Source organism: Cricetulus griseus, chromosome 7 (genome assembly GCF_003668045.3).
Source record: "Cricetulus griseus strain 17A/GY chromosome 7, alternate assembly CriGri-PICRH-1.0, whole genome shotgun sequence".
Classification (NCBI taxonomy): Eukaryota; Metazoa; Chordata; class Mammalia; order Rodentia; family Cricetidae; genus Cricetulus; species Cricetulus griseus.
The window spans coordinates 81,757,963-81,785,329 of NC_048600.1; the positions used below are offsets into that span (position 1 = coordinate 81,757,963).

Below are 27,367 nucleotides of genomic sequence, written 5' to 3' on the forward strand. Positions count from 1 at the left end.
CTGTAACCTCAGCACTTGGGGATGTTGAGGACAGAGGACTTTCACAAATTCAAGGCCAACCTGGACTGCAGAATAAGACCTTGTCTCAAGAGAGAAGGTTGGTGGAGGAGAGGAGAAAGGAAATTTTATGAAGTATCTTTAAATTTTGATCTATATGTCTAAGCTACAATTTACTATGTGCCAGCCCCTATTGAAAACCATGAAAGACATAAAAACACAAAGTTGAGAATAATAATGCAAATGCTACTCTTTATTTCAGTGGTCCTTGTGAAAAGTGTCTCCTAATGTGAGAGGTGAAAACATCACAAATCACCAAACAGTAACATACACACACACACACACACACACACACACACACACACACACACACACACACACTTGAATTCACGCACACAGACCTGTGCAGGGACCTCATTCCTCATGAGGCACCGAACCTTGCTGAGAATACACTGTTGTAGCTGGACCCAGGAGATAGTTCTGTCTTCCCGTATCAGGAATGGTGGCCCAAACCTGAAAATCCAAGGAAATAAGTTATTTCTGTAGAGGAAAATTCAACAAGAGTCATGTATGTTTGCTTTATTCTGGTTCCTCTCCAATGGATAAATGAACAGTTAAGAGCCAAACCTTACATGGAGTTGCCAGTTGCTTATAATATGTCACACATATAAGCTACTTTACAGACTATTCCAACGGATGGGCTCCCACAGCAGAGAGCAGTGGAAGCGGGTAAGGGAACCAGAGCAAAGCATCCATATAACATGCTGTCAGATCTCAGGAATATTCTCATTACTGGGAAGTTTCCCATATCCCAACCCACTGAATGTCCAGCAGTGGGCTTGGCAGTGACTACAGGATGAACCAATGGGCCCTTGCTCTGCCACAGGCACCCTGGCTGTGGGAAAATATGACTGGATAATGTGAAACTCTTGAATCAACATTGTTAAAACTGAACACCAATGAGGGGACCTGTCTGGATGGGGAAGGGCACTGAATGGACAATCAGCTCTTCAATCTATCCTGTGTTGTTAATGCACTTTGAGTTGCTCCCAGTTTGTTATTGTTTAAACAATCCTGCTTATGGCAGGAGCTACAAATAGTCTTAAGCACAGCCCCTCAGCTACATGTGACCAATTGTTCTCCTAGGATGAAGGCTCTATAAATAGAAAGGCAAAGTCAATGCTACTTACTTCCAAAATGCCCTACAGAAAAGTCACGTCAGTCTACTGGGGAAGCAAGTGCCTCTGCTCAGGTCCCTGGATAAAGAACTGTGTCTTTTTGTTTTGTCTTATCATCTTGTCCCATTAAGTCACTTTATTCCTGTTCAGAACGAGTAGTCCAGATTTCCTTAGCAATATGAAGGGCTAGGAATAGAATCTTGCCACTGCAGTAAAGAATTCTCTTACTGCCAACACCATTGAATCTTTCATCCTATGCATATACTGTGAACTCATTTCACTACGAGATACACTACCTCATTTGAGTGAGAACTAGGTTTTCTGTGATATATGTGAGGCCTTCACCTCTCTCAAGGCATACGTATTTTCCCTCATTGTTTAAATTTACAGTTGGTTTCAGATTAAAATGTTTTTTTTCTCAATTTTTTTATTTAAATTAGAAACAAGAGTGTTTTACATGTCTCAGATTAAAATGTTAAATCTGTTTGAAACATAAGCCTCCTCCTTCGTGGTCCCTGGTTTTATATGTTTCAAGAAAGAGCATCTTCTACTCGAAGACATAAATATTCTATGTTGGTTTTCTGTTTGGTTTGCTTTGCCTTAATTACTAGATAATACATCCATCCCTAGGACTATGAAATATATGTCATTTTATCAAATAGTAAATACCTGAATATAATTTGGCCTATTTGGCTCTGTTGATTATTTTCATATTTTTTTACCCATATCATAATATTTTAACAACTAAAATTTTATTGAGCTGTCTATCACTCTATACACCTATGATTTTAGGAGCTAAGAGACTGAGGCAGAAAGGTCACGAGTTTGAGGCTAGCCTGAGCTACATACACAGGGAGTTGCAGACCAGCTTGGGCTACAGAGTAAGACCCTAATCTCAAAACACCAAAATCAGCAGCAGTGTCATTGTGGCTGTTGCCATCTTTCATCCTCCTTTCCCTCCTCCCCCAATATTCTCTGGTTATTCCTACCACGTTAGGATCCCAGATAAATTTTAGAACTATTCTATCAACCTAAATATATCTTGTTAGAATTTCACTTTGTTTTTGTTTTGTATCACTATGTAGGGCTGGAGGTTGATTCCAGGGCCTTACACATGTTAAGCACACGCTATATCACTGAGGCACACCAGAATTCAATCATTCTCTCTCTTTCTCTCTCCCTCCCTCCCTCCTCTCTCCCTCTCTTTTTTATCTCCCTTCCCTCTCTCAAATTATATTATTTTGTGTGCATGAATATTTTGCCTGGATGCATGTATGTACACCACATGCATGCCTAGTGCCTGCTAAGGCCGGAAGAAGAGTCGGATCCCCTTTAAGTGGAGTTATGAATGGTTGTGAGCCACCATGGGATGTTGGGAACCAAACCGGATCCCCCTCAAGAGAAGCAAGTGCTCTTAACCAATGAGCCATTTCTCCAGCCCCCAGAATTCTTTAAACATTTTATTTGCATTTTATTTGGCAGATGACAAACAAATATATGTATATATGTATGGATGGATGTACAGAACACAATGCAGTGTTTCAATACATGCATACATTGTAGAATGATCAAATCAAAGTAACACTCATCACCCCAAACAGTCAAGATTTCCTTTAAAAACACTTTATCTGATTATACTAGAAAGTTGTCTATCTTTTTAATGTTTATAATATAACCGATCATTTTCCTGAACCCTTTAATTAGTTTTAATCACTTTCCTGTTCATGTCTTCTACCAGACTACCAAACTACAAACAAAGGGGTTTTTTATTTCCTTTACTTCAACCACCCTTTTTCTCCCTCAGTGATGGGCCTACTACATAGCCCATGCTGACCTGCAACTTACTACATGGCTCATAGCTGGACTTACAATCCTCCTGCCTCAGCCTCCCGACCAACAGATTACAGGTGGTCACAGCCATCCATGCCTACTTGCCTCTTGTAGCCAGTTTTCCCGCATTGGGCGGCTGCTGCTAGCCCACGTGACACAATATAAAGTAGTAGTGGTGTGGGCAATCACAACTTCTCTGCAATTAACAGGAAACCTCTGATGTCTAATTAAGAATGGTGTCAGCCATCTGCTCAAGGCAATTATAGCGAATCCTCTTGCTCAGGAGCACTGTACTTTCATCTTCCACTTTATTAACACTGGGAATAGATACTTATTTTATCAAGTTAAAATTATTTGAGATAGAATCTAAGGTTAGAGCCAAATATGGTAGTCTACCCCTGTAACCCCAGCACTAGAGTGATAGAGACATGAAGATCGGGAGTTCTAAGCCAATCTTGGTTACATAGAGTGTTTTAATCCCGCCTGAGCTATATGAGATGAAGAGAGGGAGGGAGAGGGAAGGTGGGACTGAGGGAGAGAGGGAGGGAGGAAGGGGTGCAAAGTACAGGTCCACAAATTCCACTTGCCACATGAATACAGGAAGGAAATTCACATACCTGCTTGCCTGCTGCCCTGACCCCACCAGGTTACAGAAGAGGATGAGCACCCTCTCACTATGGAGAGGTTTAGAGAACCCCTGGCTGTCACGGACTGCCAAGCGCGGTGACACTGACAGACCAGAAGGATGAGCTGGAGGAGAGAATGACACCAGAGCATCTATTCAGACACCAGGGGACTCTGAAGAGAGATGGTGAGGCTCTCAGCACTGGGTCAGATACCTGGCATACACAATTCATATACATATGATATGATTTTGTGGTTGTAGTCAGCCAATGATTTTAAAAAGATGGGCCAGGGCTTAATTAGCATTTTGCAAAGGCAATCTGGGAAATACCCCAAATTTACTTAGGTTGCTTTTATGTGTTCACCCAACAGAATGTTAGAACATCTACTACCAGGGGCAAAGGAGAGGGCCTGGGCTAGCCTCTCGTTCCAATCAGTTCTGAAATACTGATTTTTTTTTTCAAGGAAAGTATGTGTTACCCATGATTGAATTTGAAGTTAGGATTTATTCCCTGGGCTATAGCACAGTCAAGGTCAATCAGTGTTTTGTTCCGGATTACACAGCCCAGAATTCTCCTGTTGACTCAGAGAACATCAAAACATCTGCTTCCCACAGCTCACTGCCTAGGCTACCTAAGGACATGGGCTCAGAGTACAGGATTCATCTGAGGTGTGGCAGTTGCCATTCACGTTACCAACCTACAAATACTATGCTTTTTCCCACCATTTTTACCTATGATAAATGTTCATTTGTAAATTAGGTGCAGTAAGAGAATAATAATAAAATAGAATAATAACAAGTTACTTGCATAAAGGTTATCAATTGTGAGGCTAGGGCATAGCTCAGTGGCAGAGCAACTACTTGACTAGCATGTATAAATACCTGGGTTTGATTTCCCAGTGCCACAAAACAAACACACATATTAGCAATGGATATTTCCAAAATTTTTCTTTTAATGTTTTTAGAGCATAGGGGCTGTAGGTAACAGAAACTCCAAAAAAGGAATCTGCAGGTAAGTGGGGGCTGCTGCATGCTGCAATGGGGTCTTTAAACATGGTCTTCTAAACTGGCTAATTGTGCTAAAATGCACACTGATGTAAAGCTAAAAAAAAAAAAAAATGACTATATTCACCAGGCAGAGGTTTGGGAAATAGGAACTATTAACAACAGCAGCAGCAGCAGCAGCAGTTGTGTGTGTGTGTGTGTGTGTGTGTGTGTGTGTGTGTGTCTGTCTGTCTGTCTGTCTGTCTGTCTGTCTGTCTGTCTGCCTGCCTGTCTGTCTGTCTGTCTTAATCTCTTTGCCTATCTACAGCTCAACTAGTAGAAATCTGACTCCATATAAGGACTGTGAATGGTAACAGTCCTGAAACAAAGATGATACCAGCACCTCCTGCTAAGCAGTGATTCTCAGAGTACGGTCCCCCTTATTCAGCATCTTCAGGAAGCATGATTGACATGCAAGTTCTCAAGTTCCCTCTCAGGTCTTAAAATCAGAAACTCTGGGTAAGGGGCCCAGAAATCTGCTTTAAGTAGCCCTCCTGGTGATTCTAACATTCATTGAGATTTTAATATCCATCATCTGTACATCAAACTACAGATGAAATGAGCCTAACAATTCAAAGTCTTAAAGCTAAAAGGTTTGCAGCTTCTCAAACCCTCTCAAACCCATAACTCATGCAAAACAAATTATTCAAGGCACTATTGTACCTGAGAGTGTCGCTGGACCAGGTAGGGGAGGGACTTGGAAAGCATACACATTATCACCCTCTGCAATGGTATTCAGATCCTCTTCATCAAAGAATGACCGCTGGAATCCATTGGGATACAGTTCAACCAAGATCACCTGAAATGAGAAGGCTGGTTTTCTCAAAAAGAACCCAACAGATAAGAACTCAAAAACAGGGCCGGTGAGATGGCTCAGCGGGAAAAGATACCCGTTGCCAAGCCTGGGGGACTGTTTGATCCTTGGAACCCACATGATGGAAGGAGAGACCTGACTCCTGCAAATTGTTCTCTGGTCTCCATATTGTGTGTGTATACACACACACACACTAAACATAAAATTAGAAAATAAATAACTCAGAGTCTTAAAACTCATTTTTCTTTCTAAGTGCCTACATATTTTAAATCGTAAAATATAGCAAACATAATTAGATTAACCACAGACATCTTAACTGTAACCACACAAAAATTAAAAAAAAAACTCTAAAGTTTTATACCTAGCTAACCTACCATAGCACAAGTAGGATAAAAACATGTTGGATAAATAAAAAGTATTTTCCATGAACAGTGTTCAATTAAGAAGCACTCGAAATGCTGTTACTAACTTTTCTCACATAATGTTATGCCTAAAAAACATGTTCATGGAACACAGGAAGGAGATGATTTTACACTACAGGAAAGAGAACTGGCTGCCCCAGAAACCAACTCAGCACCTCAATGTATACAACTCAGAGAGCCCATTTGAGACATACTGGCTGGGAAGTTCTCTTATAAAAGATATATTTCTGGCTTTAAAAAAAAAGAGCTGAATCAGAAGAAAAATTTGAGTTGTAAAAAAAGAAATGAATCAAAGAAAATAGTACACATTAAGTTTAATTCTTCATTGTCCATTCAAACCATAAGACCAAATGAAACTATATTTAACTAAAGTAGGGGGAGGGGGAAATATTATATTATAGAACAATAATAACTACTATCTTACTATCTACAATAATTTATTTTTGAGGGGGTCAGGTCAGGGTCAGAGTTAAGACAAGTCCTGAGTACCTATCCCTGGCTAGCCTGGCCTGGAATCTGCTGCAATCCTCCTGCCTCAGCCTCTCAAATGCTGGATTACAGGCATGACCCACCAATACCTGGCTACCATCTGCAATAATATCTAAGTCAAAAGGTGTAAGGGAATAGAAGCACACCAAAATCTTTGTGCTGTTTCGAGTTTTAACATTAGGCTCTGCTCATTATTCATGCTGGCTTTTTGTAAATAAAAAATAAATTAATATATGTGTCCCAAGTCACAAGACATAGAATAAATACAGTCAGATACTTCCATTCCCATAGACAAACATGCCAATCAAAAAAAATCAAAACATCCAGAGGGATGTTTAAGTTCCAATCAGATTGTCCATCCTGCGCTGACACCATGTGAGTCCCATCCCTTTTACAAAGGCATCAGATGCCTCACAGTCCAGCTGCTACTCAGATTGTCCTCTTCCTCTGCCTCTACCAGATTGTCCCTTTGGATCTTTTCATTACTGTCAATCCTTCCGAGAATATGCTTTCCCTCTTACACACACACACACACACACACACACACACACACACACACACACACACACACACGGTTCCCTAGAACACTTAGGAGTTCACTTGTTTTTACATTTATTTATTTTTCAAGGGTGGTGGCCTGGTGTGTGCAAAGCTTGGCATGTTTTTAGAAGTCAGAAGGCAACTTTCCAGAGTCAGGTCTCTCCTTCTTCCAGGTAGGCTCTGGGAACTGAACTCAGGTCATCTGGCTTGGTGGCAAGCACCATGACCCTCTGAGCCATCTCATTAGCTCCATTTTAGAGTTTACAAGGAAAATATGCATTATTTTTCCCCTGTGTGAGAGTTTCATAACAATCCTACAGGTAGAACTACTAGGGGCAGGAGGGAGCCAGTGGAGTGATGGAAGCCTTGGTAACCAGGGTGGTTATACAAATACACAGACAGACACAACCTTAGGATATGTATACTTTGTTGTTTGCATTATTACTTAACAAAAAGGTTACACGTGTTTTTGTTGGTTTAATTTTAAAAGGTTCTAGACCAGGTTATCTGGGAAGCATACATTTTCTATTTTATAGTTAAAGAAACAGAAGGTTGATCAACCACTTGCAGGACCCAAGTCAGAGAGCTGAAGAGCAGACGAGTCATAGCTAGAACCCTACTCAGAGACCCTCTGTGACATTAGTCTAAACTGTCAACTTGCCTGGATTTAAGATCACCATGGAAACATACCTGAAAGTGTTTCTAGAAAGGTTTTATTGAAGATGAAAACCTCTCTGTGGCCTGGGGCCAGACTGAATGCAAAGAGGGCAAGCTGAGCGCCAGCACTGATCTCTCTCTCTCTCTCTCTCTCTCTCTCTCTCTCTCTCTCTCTCTCTCTCTCTCTCTCTCTCTCTCTCTCTCTCTCCCCTCTCTCTCTCTGCTTCCTGACCGCAGACAGAAGTGGAGCAGCTGCCTCACACTGCCATCACCACACCTTCCCGGCCATGACAGGTTGTATCCCTCAAACTGTGAGCTGAAATAAACTCCTCCTCCTGGAAGTTGCCTTTTGCCACATATTTGGTCACAGCAGCTAGGAAACTCATGCACTCTCTCATCTGTCATGCTGTTTGTCATTGGTTCATTTTTATCCCACCATGTCACAGGGGTCCTCCAGGCACAGTAAAGCCAGTTCATCACCAGGACTCCTTATAAAGCAAAATCAAGCAGAGCATGGCAGCTCACACATGTAACCCAAGCAGCTCACTCACACATGTAATCCAGCATCTTACACATGCACTTGGGAGACTGAGGGAAGAGAACTGCCGTTAAGTGTGAGGTTAGCCCGGGCTTCATAGTGAGTTCCATGGCCAGTCTAAGCTACAGAGTGAAACCCTGTCTCAAAAATAAGTATATAAAACAAAGATAGGTTTAGTGGCACAAGCCTTGTCATCCCAGTCCTTGAGAGGCTAAGACAAGAGAATCATGAAGTCAAAGCCAGCTTGGGCTACATACACAGGGAGGTGATCTCAAACAAACAAGACCAAACAGTCTTGTTTGTTTCTGTGTCTACCTTCTCCATCTCCTCTCATGTCACAAACAATCAGTGTCTACATCACTCTGAGCATCCCTTCAGTACCTGGCCAATATTCTCAGAAGTGGAAAAGCATAAAACCACATGCATTCAGATCCCAGCTTAGCCAACTCCTTATTTATATGACCTTAACCCCTCTGTGAAGACCTTTGTAGTGTCTTCTCTACAAGAGTAAATAGGATTGACTCACGGGGTTGGTTGAGCACGCCTATAATCTCAACACTGGGGAGGCTGAGGTAGAAGAGTGACTACAAATTTAAGGCCATTTTGAACCATATATAGGAGTATCAGGTTAGCCAGAACCATGTAGGGACTCGATCTCAGGGAGGGAGAGACAACGTCTTGCACTTAGTAAGTATGACTGGTTAGCTGCTGTTGGATCACAATCACCATCATCTTCTGAAAGGCAAAGTGTTCCCTTGCGGTTGCCCTGAGTAATAATGCAGGGGGGAAGTCAAGGCTGGGTCACCACAAACACCCAGGGGACAACTAATCAAACAGAAGCCAGTGAGTCATCTGGGAACCACACATTAGTCTGGGCAGCTGGCCCAGTCAGCATTCTGTCACCCAGTGGCTAGGCCCAGCAATTCCAGCACACCTCCTCTGCAGGGACTCCTCCTTCCTCAGCAACCATCTTCCTCAAGGCCGCCACAGTGCTGAGGATCGGCACAGCCAGGCCAACCCGCAAGAACCTCTGGCTCTTAGAGGGGAAGACCAACGTGACACTCAAGAATCTGAAAAACAGAAAGGGAGCCAAAATCCTTAAAGGACTGACAGAAATGGCCACCAACACTGTAGATCATGGGGACAGGCTAAGTGCTTAAACATAATTTGCTAGTTGGGTCCCGGTACTTTAAGTGCCCTTCCAATAGGTGGCAGAAAAGAGCCAAATCTCCCAAACTGCTTTCCCAAAGTGTTGAACATAAGGGTTTCAAGTAGAAATCAAACCACATAGATCTCTGATCCTATGACTGTTAACAGCTAAACGGAAAGCATAAAAAAAAAAAAGAAGAAGAAGGCTGGGCGGTGGTGGTGTACATCTTTAACTCCCAACACTTGGGAGGCAGAGGCAGGAGGATCTCTGTGAGTTCGAGGTCAGACTGGTCTACAGAATTAGTTCTAGGAGAGCCAAAGCTACACAAAGAAACTATCCCAAAAAAAGAAAAAGAAAAAGAAAAAGAGAAAAGAAAAAATAAAAAGAAAAACAAAACCCTGTATTCTGTAAAACAAAACAGCCAAGCTGCTTCTTTTAGAAGAAATCAACCCTATTGGTGACTCTCTCCTCAATGAAAATTTCCTTCTGCCCTCACAGCCCCCAGAAGCCACTCCTGGAGGAGACTGCTGTGCTGTAATAATTAGCTAAGTCACAAGCTGGGGTAAGAACATGGGAAGTCTGTCCCAGGGTCACCGTGCTACCAAGGATCCTCAGTCACAGCCTACAATTTCCCAATGCTGCCGTGGCAGTATAACCCAGGTTACTGTCTAAGGTGACTGTTCTGCTATAGCATTGACAGCATAGACAGCACAGCAGTTCTGAGCAGAGGGAAGTGAGGCTTGGAGAAGAGGTCCTGTGTTCTGCTAGACCCTAAACATGCAGATGCCCACAGGAATAGAAAGGAGAGATGGTACTGAGGATGGTGGGAGCACCTCCATCCATCTCCCTGACAGCACAGGCTTCCACATTCAAATTCACCAACCTTCCACCACACTGGCCTGGCCATATGTGATGGTGGCAAAATGGGCTTCCAGGAAAGGAGCTGTATTGCCAGTTCCTTGCTTTTGGACACTACAACCCACTGCTCATTCATCCCAACACCACTTTTCTTCTCGCCTGTACCAAACAACCTTTTTTTCTCTTTCTTTTCTCCTTCATGAAATCATTTCATATATAGTTAAGTGTAGTGGCTCACACCTATAGGCCCAGCACTTGGGAGGCTAAGGCCAGCTTGAGCTACAGAATGATACTCTGCCTTACAAAACAAAATGAAAGAAATAAAATTCCCCATACCTTTTATGGAGAAGGAACCGGATTTTGAGATTCAGCAGGGAAGAGCATGTAGCAACAGATACCCTTGTCTGACTTAAGTAGGGCCTGTGCCAGCTCCTGAGTGGGCCAGAGACCTGAGTCAGGAGACAGCCTGGACACACACAAGAGACCTCTTCATGTTCCTTCCTCAGCTAAAGAATGGACACTCCTTTCTCTTTAATTACCATCCAATACTGTCACCTGTTTGCAGGATTGGCCTAGAGAAACACTAAGTGAAAAGTGGCAGGTGCAGAACCAGAAGGTCCCCAGAAAGAGTCAAGTACAGCGAGCATGCCACAACACTCAGAACACTCACGTACCTTGTCTGGCGCAAAGGGATGGGAAGGGACACACACAGGAAAGGATCGAAGGTGTTGCTTTGTTTCAGGCAGTGAGGGCAAGTCAAGGAAGATCTGTGAGGGCAAAGAACAGAGATGAACCATCATCACACTTCAATACCTTGAGAGTCCCTGGAAAATCTAGATACTAAATTACTAGAGCATTTCCTTCCCAGCAATACCAAGCAGAAGAACTGAAAATAGGTGTTCAACTCATAACTTATATATGAATGTTCCTTGCAGCCTTGTTCACAAGAGTCAAAGGGGAAACAACCAGGCTACCTAGCATTAGATAGGAGGTAAACAAAATGTGGTACATCCACACTATGACATACAGCTCAGCCATAAAAAAGACACAGAACCCTGATACCTTAAAAATATCATGTCAAGTACTAAGACAGACCCAGACCCAGTACTAAGGCTATCTATTTTTCATTCTATTTATATGAAATATCTAAAATAAGAAAGCCGAAGAGGAAAAACAAATATCTAAAATAGGAAAGCCATAATACAAAGTGATGGTTTTTAGAAGTTGGGAGGAGGAAAGTGAAATGTGACTACTTACTAGGCACCAGATTTGCTCTTTGGGTAATAAAAGTGTTCAGGAGCCAGGAAGAGCATACATGGCACTGGGTTGTACATTTTATATGTGTAGTTGATCTGAGTGTGGGTGCTGAGGCAGGAAGGGTACCTGAGGCCAGGATGGGCAACATAGGGAACTTTGTATCAAACAACAAAATTAAGTGGATATTTGTTGAAGTAAGATGGTTAATTTTATGCTTCAGGACTTTCCTCTTTTGAAGGGAAGAGAGGAGGGGAGTTTAGTCTCATGCCTCAGCATATTAAGGATGGAAAAAAAAAAAAAAACCTGCACAGTAACTTTCAAGCCAAAGAGGTCTCAGTGCCTCTTTATCTCTGGGGCTTAACTTCCTTGAATCCCCAAAGACACAAATAGCATTTTTTAAAATTACATTTAATTATTTCATAAAGGGGTGGGGGTGAACATGGACATGGCATGGTATGCATGTCAGGTTAGACAATAGCCTTTGGGAGTTGGTCCTCTCCTTCTAACATGTGGGTTCTGGCATGAACTAAGGTCATCAGGCTTGGCAGCAAGTGCCTTTACCCTCTGAGCCATCTCACTAGCCCACAAGCAGCTTTTTAGAGGTCCAGACTTCCAGGATTTCCTGACATGGATTCTATTTCAATGAGGGGAAGGAGGAACTCTGGCATCTTTTTTTTTTTTTAAAAAAAGATTTTATTTATTTATTATGTATGCAACATGCTGCTTCCACGTATATCTGCACACCAGAAGAGGGCACCAGATCTCATAAGGGATGGTTGTAAACCACCATGTGGTTGCTGGGAATTGAACTCAGGACCTCTGGAAGAGCAGTCGGTGCTCTTAACCTCTGAGCCATCTCTCCTGCACCCAAGGGACTCTGGCATCTTAAGCTGAAAAACTTCCCAAGAACCAGATGTGGTGCTTCACAGCTGTAATCTTAGCACTCGAGAAACTGAGGTAGAAGTGTGGAAAAGTTCGAGGCCAGCTTAGGCTCTATGGCAAGACACTATCTCAAAGAAAATAATAATAACAGTAACAATTATAAGATAGGGAAAGCAAGAAGATTAAAAACCCAAGGATTCACCTGAGGCATCTGCTCATTGATAGATCTCAGGGATACAAGTTATCTACATGAATAGAAGTTACCAGAATGGTAGCAGTGACTTACAAAAGTCCCCAGTGGTCTTTTGTTTTGTGGAGCACACGATCTCAGGGCTACTATGCATGCTGTCTATACCACACCATACCCCAGTGTCCAGTCTTTTCGGCTTAACACTGACCCCAGCTCACACCGCTGGTAAACTCACCCAGGAGAATCCAGGCAGTTTTTTGATAAAAGCAGTGTGTTACACAGCACTTGCTGGCCACTGGACATGGCATTGTGGGGTTCCCTCTGCTACCCAATTTCTCTTTAGATCCTCCCACCCCTTTAGATCACTGTGTGCCGGGGTGCACAATAGGATATATGCTTGTGTCTGGAAAGCATCCTAATCCCTGCTTCACTCTTCGCTTCTTTCAGCCTCCACAGAACAAAACCAGGTGTGGGTTTTCTTTCATAGAGCTGCATTCAAGCTGGTTCAAGAATATGACCTTGATTTCTTTTCTTTAAATTTATTTATGTGTGTCTGTGTATGTGACATACGCAGGTGCCTGCAGAGGCCAGAAGGAGATGTTGGATCCTTTGGAACAGGAATTATGGGAGTTTGTGGGCTGCCTTATGTTGCTGGAATCTAAACTCATCCTCTGAAAGAGCAGTAAGTGCTCTTAACTGCTGAGCCGCATCTCCTGTCTTGGTATGACCTCTATATTAGCCCTGAACTTATTTTGGGTAGCAAGAGATGTGTGATTTGGAAAAAAAATAAAAAAAATTTCTAAGTAACTGGCTAATTATTTGTATGTATGTTTGTATATATCTTATGATGGTAAGAATTGAACCCATAGAGCTGTATTGTATCAAACTTCATACAGTTATATTGTATCCAACTGGTTCAAGACTATGACCTTGCACAAGCCAAGCATGTACTTTACCACTGAGCTATAGCCTCATTCTAATTTCACATAGAGCATAAGCACTATACTTTAATAGCATATAAAATATAAGATGTATTATCAAATTAGATGTAAATAATACACATTGACTGAAAAAAAAAAAGCTATCTCACAGAAGTTGAGAATAGAATGGCAATTACCAAAGATCAGAGAGAGAGACAGCAGATGGGGAAATGCTGACCAATGGGTGTTAACTCACAGGTAGCAAGAAGTCCTGTGTTCAACCATATAGGTGAAATCATTAGAGATAGCTAAATATTATATACTAATAAGCTACAAAGAGGATTTTATAAGATTTTTACCATAAATTAATGAAGAATGTTAAAAGATACATACACACACACACACACACACACACACACACACACACACACACACATATATATATATATATATATATATATATATATATATATATATATTAACATGACCTTATATATTATAGGCGCATGTCAAATAATCAAATAATCATACCATTCACATGTTCAATTTTTATTTTGCTCCAGCCTTTAAAAAATAGAACTTAAATACTGATGTTTGAAATACACAGATATGGAAACCCCACATAAGAGGTTTTCTGTATCCAATGGCTTTCCTTAAGTCCCGACCTCTGTGCTCATTCATTCCCACCTTGAAGCTTGTAGTCATCTCTGTTGAGTATGTTCCCATCCATTTGATCCTATCAGCTACCAAAGCCCATGAAAAGACATGTATGACCAACAAGTCTGGGGTTAGAGTTTCCTCTTTGGAGACTCATTGCTGCAGGTATTTTTATTAAACACCAGAATTCTTTAAAACATCCATGCTTTCATATAGAAATGCCCATAGTGCATGTTTCCTGAAGTTAAAAGCCATGTGATGATTCTATATCCCCCATGCTGTGTTGAGCTCACAATGACTAATTCAAGCGAGCTCTCTGGCCATGTCCTACAAACAGGAAGAGCCCCCCTCACTTCAATATGACATCAGCTGGTAATAGCCTGGCTTCCACATCCCTGCTCTACAGAACCACCCCCAGGCACTCCTTCATTCCTTTAAAGGAGGGCAGAAGGTTATTCCAAGAAAGGAAAGAAGAAATCCTCAAGGTTGGTGACCACAGGAGACTGACCGACAGGCTGTGAGTGACAGGAAAGGGAAGGGTACTTGTGTGTTTTGTTGTTTTGTGGTGCAGGGTCAAGGGCAATGAGATGCAGGTGACCTATGCGCACAGCTCCTGGAGACCACACTCTTAAGAACATGCCCCATCTTACCTGTACTGTGCTTGAAAGTGGCTCTGCACAAAGCTGGGACCTAAGGGGAGAGGAGCTGCAGATGGCCGGAGGTCCTCCGAGGCCTTACTTGCATCTGAGGGCAGCTACAAAGAAACAGGAAAGAAATCCAATGACATCCTGTCCACATTATGTCACACAGCTGCTTCCAGACCACGAAGCCCATTACTCCCCACCCGCAATGCCCACATCATCCCTTTCTGAGCCTTGTGGAATGATGATCTTCAATACTGCCTTTACCATCACTCAATGTTCTTTCTTTCAACCCGCCTCTCCCCTCCCCCACCAGAATCTCTGTGAATGGGTGTACACATGTGCTAAAATCAGAACTGAAGGTGATCACAGTGAGAGCTCTCACACACTCCCAGCCCCAACTCTGCCCTGGGGTTGATGACATGGCTCTTCACCTATGTGCTGCTGGGGCCTTGGAGACATCTAAAATCAGTGTCAATAGTCTAGAAGGTAGGTGTGACAGGTGCCACCCCCTCCAGAAGTTCTAGACAGGAATCTTCCCCTAGGCTCTTGCAGACTCAGTACTGCTGGAATTGCTTGTCTTGGGGCCACACCACTCTGTCCTCAGGGCCAGCATCTTCAAATCTCTCTCTGCTCTGTATTTATGTTGCTTTGTCCTCTGTGGTCTCTAAACTACCTCTGCCTCTGTTTTAACAACACACAATATTGTGATAAGGGACCACCTGGATAATCCAAGTTAATTACCCTAATTCAACATTCTTAATCACATCTGAAAACATCAGATCCAAATCCCTGCATCCTTAATTTATCTTTCTGGGTCATCTTTCACCTCTCCTACCTCAGGGTTCTGACCTACCCCAATGTCCCCAATCTCCTCTGGAAGGCTATCACTCCCAGTATGAACTGCTCCAACTTTCCAGGTCCCCTGGTTATCCTCACTCTTGGCCCACTCCACACGACACAGGGGACATAATTATATAATTAGAAGTACCCACTACACAAGACCCATGCTGCTAGAGAAGGCCGTCCAGGGGGCCATTCCAATCACAGCTCCTCATAATACAAAGCTGTTTAGTAAAAATCTGAGCATCCATATAAAGCCAGACATATAAGCACTGTATCTCAATTTCTCAATTTTTTTTATCCTCACTATCCTAATGAATTATTTTAGATATGTTTCCCTTCCTACTCCCATCCTTGGGCAAGTACTCTACCACTGAGCTTCCTCTCTAACTAGGCATGTTTTCTAAAACATCCCCAACACAAAGCTATAGTACAACACTGCACACTTCTGTGTATTATGTGAATATCTATCTCCCAGACAAAATTTTGGCATTTGGGGGCCTTGGATGACTTCTCTCTGTTTCTGTGTCATCATGAGCAGCCTTTGTTCTCTAAGATTGTTTTTGTTGGGCATTTTCTAACAGTGATGACACAAATGGCTAATCAACTTTTCTAGCCCAGATAAATAATTTACTTGTAGGTTTTTAATCTTAGTCCAATTCCTGTTGCTATAATAAAATACCCAAACTGAGTAATTTATTCTCTCTTGTTTTGTGTTGTCATAGTTTGTTTATTTGTTAAGTTGGGTCTCTTGTTGGAGGATGGGGGTTGAGGCAGGGTTTTGTGTAGCTCTGGTTGGCCTCAAACTCACTATGGACCCAAGACCAACTTTAAAACTCCTGATTTTCTGGTCTATACCTCTCAAAATGCTGGGATTACAGGCACTCACCACTATGCTGGGACAACTGTGAAAACTGGTCTAACTCACAGTGCTATGAACTAGAAGATGGCACTAGCATCTTCTCAGTACCTGGCAAGGGCCTCAGGGCTCACAACAAAGCAGGCATCTCTCCCTCATCTTATGAAGCTTCCAATTCCATCATAGGCACACCCCACTCTCATGATCTCATCTGTCTCAATTACCTTCCAAAGTGCCTGGCTTATTTCCAAATACCATTAGCAGGGCTGAAGTTGGAGCTGAGTGGTAAGAAGCAGCTTACCTGGCATGTGAGGCCCTGGGATCCATTCCCAGCACTGCAAAATACCATTAACACACAGGTGTGGGGATTAAGTCTCTAGCATATGAACAGTTTCCTAATTCTAACAGAGGAGTCACGATAGCACTCATCTGATAGAAGGCATGTTTTGATCAGTTAAAGAGTCATTCATAGATAGTGTATTAGTCAGGGTTACTACTGCCGTGATGAAACACCATGACCAAAAGCAACTTGGGAAGGAAAGGGTTTATTTGTTTTACAAATCCAAAGTCACAATTCACTGAGGGAAGTCAAAGCAGGAATTCAAACCAGGTGGGAACCTTGAGGCAGGAGCTGATATGGAGGCCATGGAAGGGTACTGCTTACTGGCTTGCTCCATCTGCTTTCTTATAGTACCCAGGACCACCAGCCCAGGGGTAGCACCACCCATAATGGGCTGGTCCCTCCTCCATCAATCATTAAGAAAATACCCTATACACTTGCCCAAAGCCTGACCTTATGAAGGCAATTTCTCAGTTGAGGTTCTGCTACATATATGATAGATGATAGATGGATAGATAGGGCTGGAGAGATGGCTCAGAGGTTAAGAGCACTGGCTGCTCTTCCAGAGGTCCTGAGTTCAATTCCCAGCAATCATATGGTGGCTCACAACCATCTGTAATGAGATCTGGTGCCCTCTTTTGGTCTGCAGGGATACATGCAGACAGAAAACTGTGTACATAATAAATAAATCTTTTTAAAAAATAGATGGGTAGATAGATGATAGACAGACTGATAGATGATAGATATATAGATATATAGATGATATATAGATATATAGATAGATAGATAGATAGATAGATAGATAGATAGATAGATAGATAGATAGATAGACAGACAGATAGATAGATAGATACTTAGCCTGGCACATACTGAATGCTTTACAGGTGGTGGGTGTTACATATTGGAGATATCTGATAGGTTTGTTTGTTTGTTAACCATGGTAACTCCATGCTTACATGGATGCTTTAACTCAACAGCCAGACCCAGGAAATGATGGACATCAGAAGGCATAAGTATCCAAGTAACAAGCAGGTGACCTGAGTAGAAGCCATGAATATGAAAAGAGGTCAGAGGGGGATTCAAGAGATCCTGTGTGAGGAACTGTTGGTTCAGCAGAACCAGGAAGAAGGAAGGGAGGGATAAGCACAACCAACTCCAAGGTTCCCACTCAGGGGTGGCTGGACATGGGTTCCATTAACAGAAGTCAAAGGAGATGGGGCTTGGGAAAGACATAGCAAGTTCAAGGATGACTCAACAGCCAGACAGAGAAGGAGAGTGGCAAATAGCCAGGAGGTATGAACTTGCATTATGTGGCCCCAGGGATGTTCCAGCTGCCCAGAATTTACCCTTCTTGAGCCCCTGAGTCCAGTCCCTGGGTGGGAATATGTGGAGTGTTGTCCTCTGAGTGAGCACAGCTGTGATTACCCACATGAGACTCTTCACACCCCCAGCTTCTTGATGCTCCCTCATGACCTAGGAAGCATCAATAGACACTCAGTGAGATTCTGGCCCCTCTTCCTATGCCCTGTCAGCTGTCTGTAATCCCAGCCCAGCTGCCAGTGCTCTCAGGAGGTTCTAGAGTATAGAGGATCTGGAAGAATGGCTGAAAATGGGGATCCTATGTATTTAGCTTCAGGAGGTCACCACCCACACTGGGATGGGACCTTTTAGTGATACAGCTGTTTCAAGGGCATGCACACATCTCTAAGCCCCTCACCCATTCTCCTGTGATTAAGCCCAATAAATTCATTGGTTCACCAGGCTAGACTTGGATGGAATGATTAATTTGGTCAGTCATTGGTGCCCTGTCTAGGATAAAAAGATATTTGCTTATGTCTCTCCAGGAAAAGCTTAATTCCCTACCAAAAGACAGATCCATGACCCAAACTGCACTGAGATGTCCCTGCCAGGACACAAGCAGAGTGATCAAAGCTGAAGACACTGATTCTAGCTGCCATGACTAGACAAGAAAGTTCCTGCCATTGAGGTTCCTCATTAGCCCAGCACTGTCTACACAAGTTTTTGATTTAATCCTGTGTGCTTCTCCTTAGATGGCCATCTACATTCCCCTCTTAGAGAGGCTCAAGTTGCTTTCAACCAGGAACTTACAATGACACGGGGCTTGGGGGGTGGGGGAGGCTCTATATAGAAATGACAAGCTGAGATACTGGGCATGACTATAGATGGGGTCACCACAGGATGGAGTGTAGAAAATAGAAAATGTTGAGCAAGACAAGAGAAGAGGCAGTAGGAAGTCGTTCACAAAACATGGACTCTGAGGTCAGAAGAGCAGGAATCTGCTCTGCTAGGTGAGTAAACCTGATACCCCTCAAGGCTTCAGTGGATGCTTAAAGCAGCATCCCCCAGGATGCAACTGTGGTACAAATCAAGCATTGAGGTACACACCAACCACAGAGGCTCACACCTCATCACTCAATCCCATCACTGGGGAGGCTGAAACTTGAAGATTCCTGGTTGAAAGGCACCTTGCACGATATTTTGAATTTTGAAGCCAGCCTGGGATACAGTGTGAGTTTGAAGCTGGGTAAGCTACAGAGGGAAACCCTGTCTCAGAAAGTAAGGAGGGCGGGAGATAGGGAGGGCTCTTGCCTAACACACAGTAGGTTCTTGATACATGTTGGCTGCTGTTTCTGTCCCTAGACTCATTCTCATCTTTATTCTGCAAAAGTTGCATTTTCTGAAAAACTATCAAAAAGACTGTTTATGTGTTGGGCAGTGAAAACACAGCCTTTGCAGGATGGAAGTATTTGAGAATTGTTAAAGTAATGGAAAAGAGAGTGGCCCTTGTGTTTTCTATTCCGGTTACAAATGAATCTCGTCGTATGGCTTTCCTATGTCCTCAGTACAGAAATAACTTCAAAGGGGAAAATTACTCACAGTTACAGAGGACAGGAGCTTTCTTTGTAGAAAGGGAAAAGAAGTTCCCTGCTAAGTAACCACAAGGCTCTGCCCACTTCCTCCAAGATACATGGGCCAGTCTCAAGGCAGCCCACCTTCCAGAAGCAACTTCAGGAGGACAGAGAAAGTGACACTGCCCACATCACCGGGTCAGAGTGAGGCTGAGTAAGCCCCTTGCTCTGTCTGGCCAGCAGCCTCCTCCAGACCTTGCCCAGGGATATCCTGCTCCTAACACACCTGTTCCACAGAGGGACAGAAAGCTGACGTGGTGAGGATGAGGAGTGAGTAGGAAGAAAGATGTAGAATCAGATTGAGTAGTTGGCAGCCTAGTCAGGGAGGATTTGGTTCCGGGTCTGTAGGAAGCCACCAGAGCAAGGCAAGCAGGAGATGGCATCACCTCTTCCCTTTCTGAAGCCATCTGACTTCAGTGTGGAGAATGCCACAGAGGGCAATACTGGAAGCTGGGGCCTGGGAGTGTCATCGCTTTGGAGATAAACACCTGCCTAGCAAGCACAAGGCCCTGAGCCCATCCCCAGCCCAAAAGAAAGAGAGAAGGGAAGAAGAGAAGGGAGGGACAGATGGAGAGAGGGAAGGAGGGAGAAAGGGAGGAAGGAAGGAAGGAAGGAAGGAAGGAAGGAAGGAAGGAAGGAAGGAAGTTGAAAGACTAACTTCCAATCATGGTCACTTTTCCTGTATCAATTAAAGTTATGAAGAATGATTGGCAGGCACTCATGACTTAAATTCAAATATTTCAAAGAACAGTTTGGGGGTGGCACATGTTCACAGGGAACAAAGAGTTCAGAGCAAAGCTTCTCAACTAGAGAATGATTTGGGTCCCCACTCAGGGGACATTTGGCAATGTTTGCACACATATTTAGCACAAGTCAGTGCTGACCCTGGCACCTGGCCAGAAAGACAGTGCTAACGCTATAACACACAAGTCAGCCCAGCACAGGAAACATTATCCAGCTCCAGATGCCAAAAGTGCTCAGGTTCAGAAATTCTGTTATAACGTAGCATTTCCTTATTTGTATATGGGCTGTCTCATTTACTAGGTATGTGACTTAGACACACAGAGTTTACCCTCTCTGTGTCCTGAAGCCAAATGATTTTTCTGATATCAAAGGAATAGAGAGGAAAAGTGAAAGGCAATTTGGAAGGCTGCTGCCGAAGTCTGGGTCTGGAATGTCCCTCAAAGACCCATTCATTAAGGCATGATCCCCAGCTTTCATTAGGGACTGGTAGAACCTTTAAGGGGCGGGGCCTAGCAGGAAGTTTTAGGTCACCCGGGGCATGCCCAAGAAGGGAACTGTAGGAATCCAGCCCCTCTCAGCCACCATGGGATAAACAGCTTGTCCTCCTTGTGCTCCCACAATGATGTGCTCCCTCATCACTACCCAAATGCAATGGGTCCACCTGACTGACCAGACTGAAAACTCCCAAAGCCAATGTAAACGTTTCTCCTTCGTAAGCTGGTTTTGTTAGAGTAACAGGAAACGAACACGGCTATCCACTTTCCAGATAGGAGGAACTCCCTAGTATATAAGGAGAAAAGAGAGGAGACCAGCATGAGTCCTTGTTATACAGCAACAGGAAGTGAGCCACCTGCCCACACCTCTCCTCTACTGGATAACTAAGACACACAGAAGCTTCCAAGAAAGGAGGATTTGAGACAGATGGATCCAGACTCCATCCTATTTCCACCAGGTAGAATATGATGACCCCCAAAGAGCATGATGGTACACATCCATAATTCCAGCACTTGAGAGACAGAAACAAGATGATCAAGTGTTCAAGATCAGCCTTAGCTACATAGTGAGTTCAAGTTCAGTCCAAGCTACATGAGACTCTATCAAAGAGTAAGTGACCCTGGGAAACACCGAACCTGTGTTCCTACTAACTACAGAATATGAGTTATCATTACAAATTTTAAAATAAGGGGTGAGGGTGAGGGGAGGGAGAGGGAGAGGGTGAAGGGATTGACATGTGAAACAAGCTTGTTCCTAATTTTGAACTAATAAAAAAAACAAATATTAAAATAAGACAACAATTTAACGAGTTTACTGTGTGTCTACTATATACCAGGTAATAAAATACGCAGTGAAAAATCGTCAAATTAGATATACAATATAGAACATTCAGTAAATGGTATCGTGTGTGTGTGTGTGTGTGTGTGTGTGTGTGTGTGTGTGTGTGTGTGTGTATAATTCCCATTTCAAAATGTGTTCTTTTGGATTTATGGAAGGCTCAGAAGCAGACAACATGTATCTGCCCAGTGGTGTATTCTTTGGGCCAGCAATTAGTTCTGACTCTGTAAAAGCTTTCCTTAGCCCATGTTCTCCCCACAGGCATGTGACTCTGGGGAGTCCAATCAGACTGTCCCATTCTTCTGACCACAAACCCAGGAATGAGCATGCCAACTATGCTAGGACAATCAGTGTTTACTCTGGCATGCCAGGCTCTGAAGACTCTATGAGCAACACAGAAGGACCTCTTGCTACCACGTGGACAGAACCAGAAAGAGAATGAAGAGACAGAGAAAGAGACAGTGACATCACCTGGGACCTTGGATGCAGTCCCACACAAAGCTGCTTCAACCAGAATTGCAGGTTACAAAAAACAACAAATACCCTTCACTTAAGCCAGGCAAGTTAAATTTCTATCACATTAAAAACAAAAAGATCTGAATAAGATCCACAGAAAAATGACTACAAATAAAAGGAAAAAATTACCCATTCCCCTCCCAACACAGAAATAGTATCACATTGGTGTGTAGTTTCCTGAGGTTTTTGTTTTATTTTAAGACAGGGACTCACTGTATAGTTCTGGTCAGCCTGAACTGAGATGTGGACTAGGCTAACCTTCAACTCACAGAGATCCTTTGCCTCCTAAGTGCTAGTATTAAAGACGTACATCAGCATACCTAGCTTCCACCTGGAGCTTTGTTAGGGCGAACACTGGTTTTGTTTTACCAGTGTCTTCCAGTCACGGGAGTGATTGCTTTTAAAACAAGAAAATAAGCTTTCAAGCCAGAGTCTCTTGGCCTAGAATACTGCCTAATCTCCTCCCCTTTATTTATGATTAATTTTACTTATGCCTCTGTGTTTGACTGTTCCTGTGTGTGTATGTGTGTATGTGTAGGTGCCCAGAGGTCAGAAGGAGAAGGCAGATGCCTTGGAATGGGATTTACAGGCATTTTGGAGTTGTCTGCTGTGGGTACAACGGACCGAACTCTTGTCCATTGGTAGAGCAGTACTGGGATTATAGGCGTGCACCATTAAGTCTAGCTTCTGAAGGGGTTTGTTGATAGTGTATTCATGAGAAGGATGGGAAATCAGGTGTCTAGATAGAAAACCAAACAGAAACCAAAAGGGCTGAGAATGTAGCTCCAGTGGTAGAACAGTGGCTGATCAGGCCTGAGGCTGAAGTTCAAATTCTCAGTACTGTTGGGTAGGGGAAGGGGCAAAAAAAAAAAAAAAGCTGATAAAGCAGTTCTGGGAGCTAGGCTTGAAATCCACCAAAAACTGTGTTACTGGCTAATTACCAACAGGCACAAGATACCTACTACTTAAGGCTCTGGCTACTATAACTTGGCTCACCCATAATGTAACTTCATTCACTTTTCCTTACGCAGTAAAGAGACCATAATAAAACTATTGGCCTTACTTTGGGAAAGCTCATAAAGAACATAGCTGATGTGCCAATTAACCGTATTATAGGGTGGCTGGGTGTGGTGGCACACAACTGTCATTCCAGCACTTAGAGAAGCAGAGGCAGGGGGACTTTTGGTTTCAAGAGTTTAAAACCAGCTTAGACTACATGACCTAATTGCAACCCCCAGCACTACAGAGACTGAGCGAGCTAGAAGGAGTGCCCCAAGTTCAAGCCTGAGCTACATAGCAAAACTCCACCTAAACAAAACAAAAGCCAACAACAACAGAAACAAACCCACAATGTTATAATGCTTTCTTTGTCGCAAGGGTCTGGGGTTTCATCAAAATCAGAAGTTACCCACCCATGTTTTAAGAAAAATAGAAATTATTGCTCTGTGAGATACATTAACAGAGAAAACAATAGTAGAGTTGACTGAATTGGAATTGTCTAAAAACAAAGAATGACTCTCATGGCTCCAGATGCCCAGACAAATGCATAGAATAGAAAGGGAAAAAATTTAAGGAAAACATTTTTGGGGGATGGGGAGATGGCTCAATTAGAAAACCACCTGCCACACAAACACAAGGAAGTGAACTCAAGTCCCCAAGTCCCCAAGTGCCCCTGCAATCTCAGCACAGGGGAAAGAGAGGCCAGAGGGTCCCTGGGACTTGTTGCTTGAACAGTTTAGCCAAATAAGCAAGCCCCTGGTTTATAGAGAGATCCTGTCTCAAAAAAAGAAAAAAACAAAAAACAAAAACCGGTGGAGCATGAAGACAACTGCATCAGCCTCTGACATTCACATTTGCACCTGTATACACACACATACAAAGAAAAATGTTCTCCAAATTAAGAGGCATAATGAGGTCCTACTCACAATTACCACTGGCATTAAGGAAGACAAGAAATACTGCAATAGGTGGGAATGCCTGTCTAAAACCAGCAAAGGCTAAAGAGAGCAAGCCCAGAAGGTGTACACTGTGACTGGAATATACTGGAATCTAAGGAGTTGAGTAAATACTCACAGAGAGAAGGGACAGCACACATGCTGTTTAGAGAGTGGCTAACCTGTTCAGACACCAGTCCATGAGCTGAGCCCTCCAAGTCCTCATGGACACGGTCCAGCAACCAGAGCAGGAACTCCAGGGCATCATGCTGGGAATTGCCTTGGAACTGGGAGCCATACTTGGAGACGGCATTCTGAAAGGAAACAAAGACAAAATTCACCGTGGGCTTTGACACTAATGAATCCTTGAAGGTCTGTAAGCACCAAATTCTCAAGTGGTCATCCTTCAGCCTTGACCTGAAATAACAACATGGAAACAACATAGATAGGAATATTCTTCCCCACCCCCAGCTAGTATATGGGTCCTCTGAATAGAAGGTAGCTCCACACCATGAGGCTCTCTACAGAATAGTGTGTGTGTGTGTGTGTGTGTGTGTGTGTGTGTGTGTGTGTGTGTGTCTGTGCACTCGAGGGCTGGAAATCTAAACTCAGGTCTTGCACTCACTCGTCAAGCACTTTACTAAGCCATCTCTCCAGCCCATTTGTTAAATACTTTCACAGCGTTGACCATCTGTCTTCCCTGAAGCTCTTGTCCTCTGATCACTGGGATCCCATGCATCACTGGCCTTCTCTTTATCAATCTACTTCCACACACTCTCTCCAGTCACCAACAGGAAAATATCCTTCTTACTCCGCTCTCCTTGGCTGATTTGCATTAATTCTCAAGGCTCCCACTCTCTTTGCTAATGACCATACTGACAGCAAAATTGACCTCCTAAAATACAACGTGTGTAGCTCCCTCATAAAAATGCTGGCTATGGGGCTTCATTTGATTGTTGGGAGTCTTCCCCTAAGTTTCCCTGAAGCTGATCCACCCACCTACGTAGGGCTGCCTGACTTAGGAAACAAAATAGAAAGCATATGGGCTGACAGTGTAGGTCAGTGGTAGCAAGCTTTCCTAGAATACACAAAGCCCTGGGTTCAATCCCCACAAATGCTGAGGAAGGAGGAGGAGGAAGAAAAGGGAGAAGACACTATACTAAAATGTTACTCATTGTGTATCTGTAGACACTAACAGGGCATCTCCACCCTACCCTTAAGCCACCCACAAATCTGTCTCATAGTACCAACCTTTCTTTCTGTTCTACAACCAGCCCCTCAACTCTGAATCTCTAAAACCAGTCCTTTCTCTTAGTATTGATGTCACCTCTCAGAACCTCCCTCCCAGGAGCAGCCTAGGATTGGATTTGCCCCCACAAATGTCTCTGCCTCTCCCCTACAACAAAGTAGGGCAGATCTTCTCATCTAGTCGAGCAGAAATAGAACTCAACAGTGGGGGTTGATCTGCTCACATCTAAATAGGGATCACACCCCTTCCCCACTAGTTCCTGGGTTCATAATAGACCAGACCAAGCTTCCTGCAGGCCAGCTAAAGTAGCAAATCCTTTCTTATCCTACTATTCAGCATAAAGTAGCCCAAACTCCTCCACTGCTCGTGTCCCAAATTCATATCTTACTCTAGTCTCTCTCTTCTTTCCTCCTTCCTCACCACCACCAAGATCTCCCATAGCCCTGTAGCCCAGACCTCAAACTCACTATGTAGCTGAGGACGACCTTGAACTTCTGATCCTCCTGCCTCCACCTCCCTAGCACCAAGATTACAGAGGTGTGCCTCATGTCCACCTCTCCCTGTTTCAAAGCCCCTGGTAAGCAAGCCACTTTGGTGCCCCAAACATACTTTCTGGCTTCTACAGTCTACACCAGCACTTTTGCCTCGCCTCCTTATAAGTCTCCTTTCAGTTCACTGTGAATTCTCTTCCTGTTAGCCTGGCTATATCACAATCAAAACCTCACAATGAATTTGACAACTTCACCATGGGATCTTTTTAGGGGGGAGGTGGGGGGTGTTTTGAGACAGGGTTTCTCTGTGGTTTTGGAGGCTGTGCTGGAACTAGCTCTTGTAGTCCAGGCTAGTCTCGAACTCACAGAGATCTGCCTGCCTCTGCCTCCTGAGTGCTGGAATTAAAGGAGTGCACCACCACCGCCTGGCTTCACCATGGGATCTTAACAACAAAACTGTGTAGAGCTAGAGACCCAGCTTGGTGGGTAAATGCACTTGCCACCAATTATGACAACCTGAGCTCAATCCCCAGGGCCCATGGTGGGCGGAAGAGAACCTGCAAATTGTCTTTTAACCCCCCCCCCACACACACACACACTTAATGACAAATAAAAATAAAATGTAAAAAGTTAAAGTCTCTCTGCAGATGCACAGTAATTCCACTTTGGAGAATGTAACTTGGAGCGGTAAGAGACACAAGCAAGGATGTTTCTATGGACCAAAATTATCCCAGCGAAAACTAGTTTTGGAGCCTTCCACCTGTACCCAGTACCCTGAAAGACTAAGACAGGAAGATCTTAAATTCCAGGCTAGCCTAGGCTATACAGCAGACCTCTTTCTCAAGAAACTGGGGGTGTATGTCAATGTGGGGAGTTTGCCTAGCCTTTGAAAGGCCTAAGGTTGGATCCCCAGCACGACAAGACTATGCAGGATCTAAAATACTCAAAAGATGAGCATGACATTGGTGTGACAAACTTGCAACACAGCAAAGCTTGACCCTGTGTGTATGTGTGTGTATAAGTGTGTGTTCGAGTGTGTGTGTAAGAGTGTGTATGTGTTAGTGTGTGTTCAAATGCATGTGTGAGTGTTAGTGTATGTGAGCATGAGTGTGTGTTAGTGTATTCAAATGTGTGTGTGAGAGTGTGTGTATGAGAGTATGAGTGAGTGTGTTAGTGTGTTCAAATGCACATGTGAGAGTGTTAGTGTGTGTGAGCATGAGTGTGTGTTAGGGCGTTCAAATGTGTGTGTGAGAGGGTATGTGTATGATGAGAGTGTGAGTGTATTAGTGTGTGTTCAAATGTATGTGTGTGAGTATGTGTGTGAGAGAGTACATGTGTATATAAGAGTGTAAGTATATATGTCTTTGAGTGTGTGTGAGAGGGAGATGTGTGTGTTCTCTCCCAAACAGTGGTAATTTTCACCATTTCTTCTAGTTATTT

At 43.4% G+C, this 27,367-nt stretch overlaps 1 protein-coding gene across 2 annotated transcripts in view; it reads right to left on the minus strand.

The window, feature by feature from the left end:
* The window catches only part of Usp43 (ubiquitin specific peptidase 43), a 58,511-nt gene that overhangs the window by 25,873 nt on the left and 5,271 nt on the right, over positions 1–27,367 (minus strand). For both annotated transcript variants that reach the window (XM_027427106.2, XM_027427105.2), the window contains exons 2-8: positions 24,370–24,501; positions 14,699–14,802; positions 10,817–10,909; positions 9,069–9,204; positions 5,338–5,473; positions 3,623–3,755; positions 399–510 (exon numbers count right to left, since the gene is read on the minus strand). In XM_027427106.2, coding sequence (XP_027282907.1) covers positions 399–510; positions 3,623–3,755; positions 5,338–5,473; positions 9,069–9,204; positions 10,817–10,909; positions 14,699–14,802; positions 24,370–24,501 — 846 coding nt within the window. The remainder of the gene's footprint in view (positions 1–398; positions 511–3,622; positions 3,756–5,337; positions 5,474–9,068; positions 9,205–10,816; positions 10,910–14,698; positions 14,803–24,369; positions 24,502–27,367) is intronic.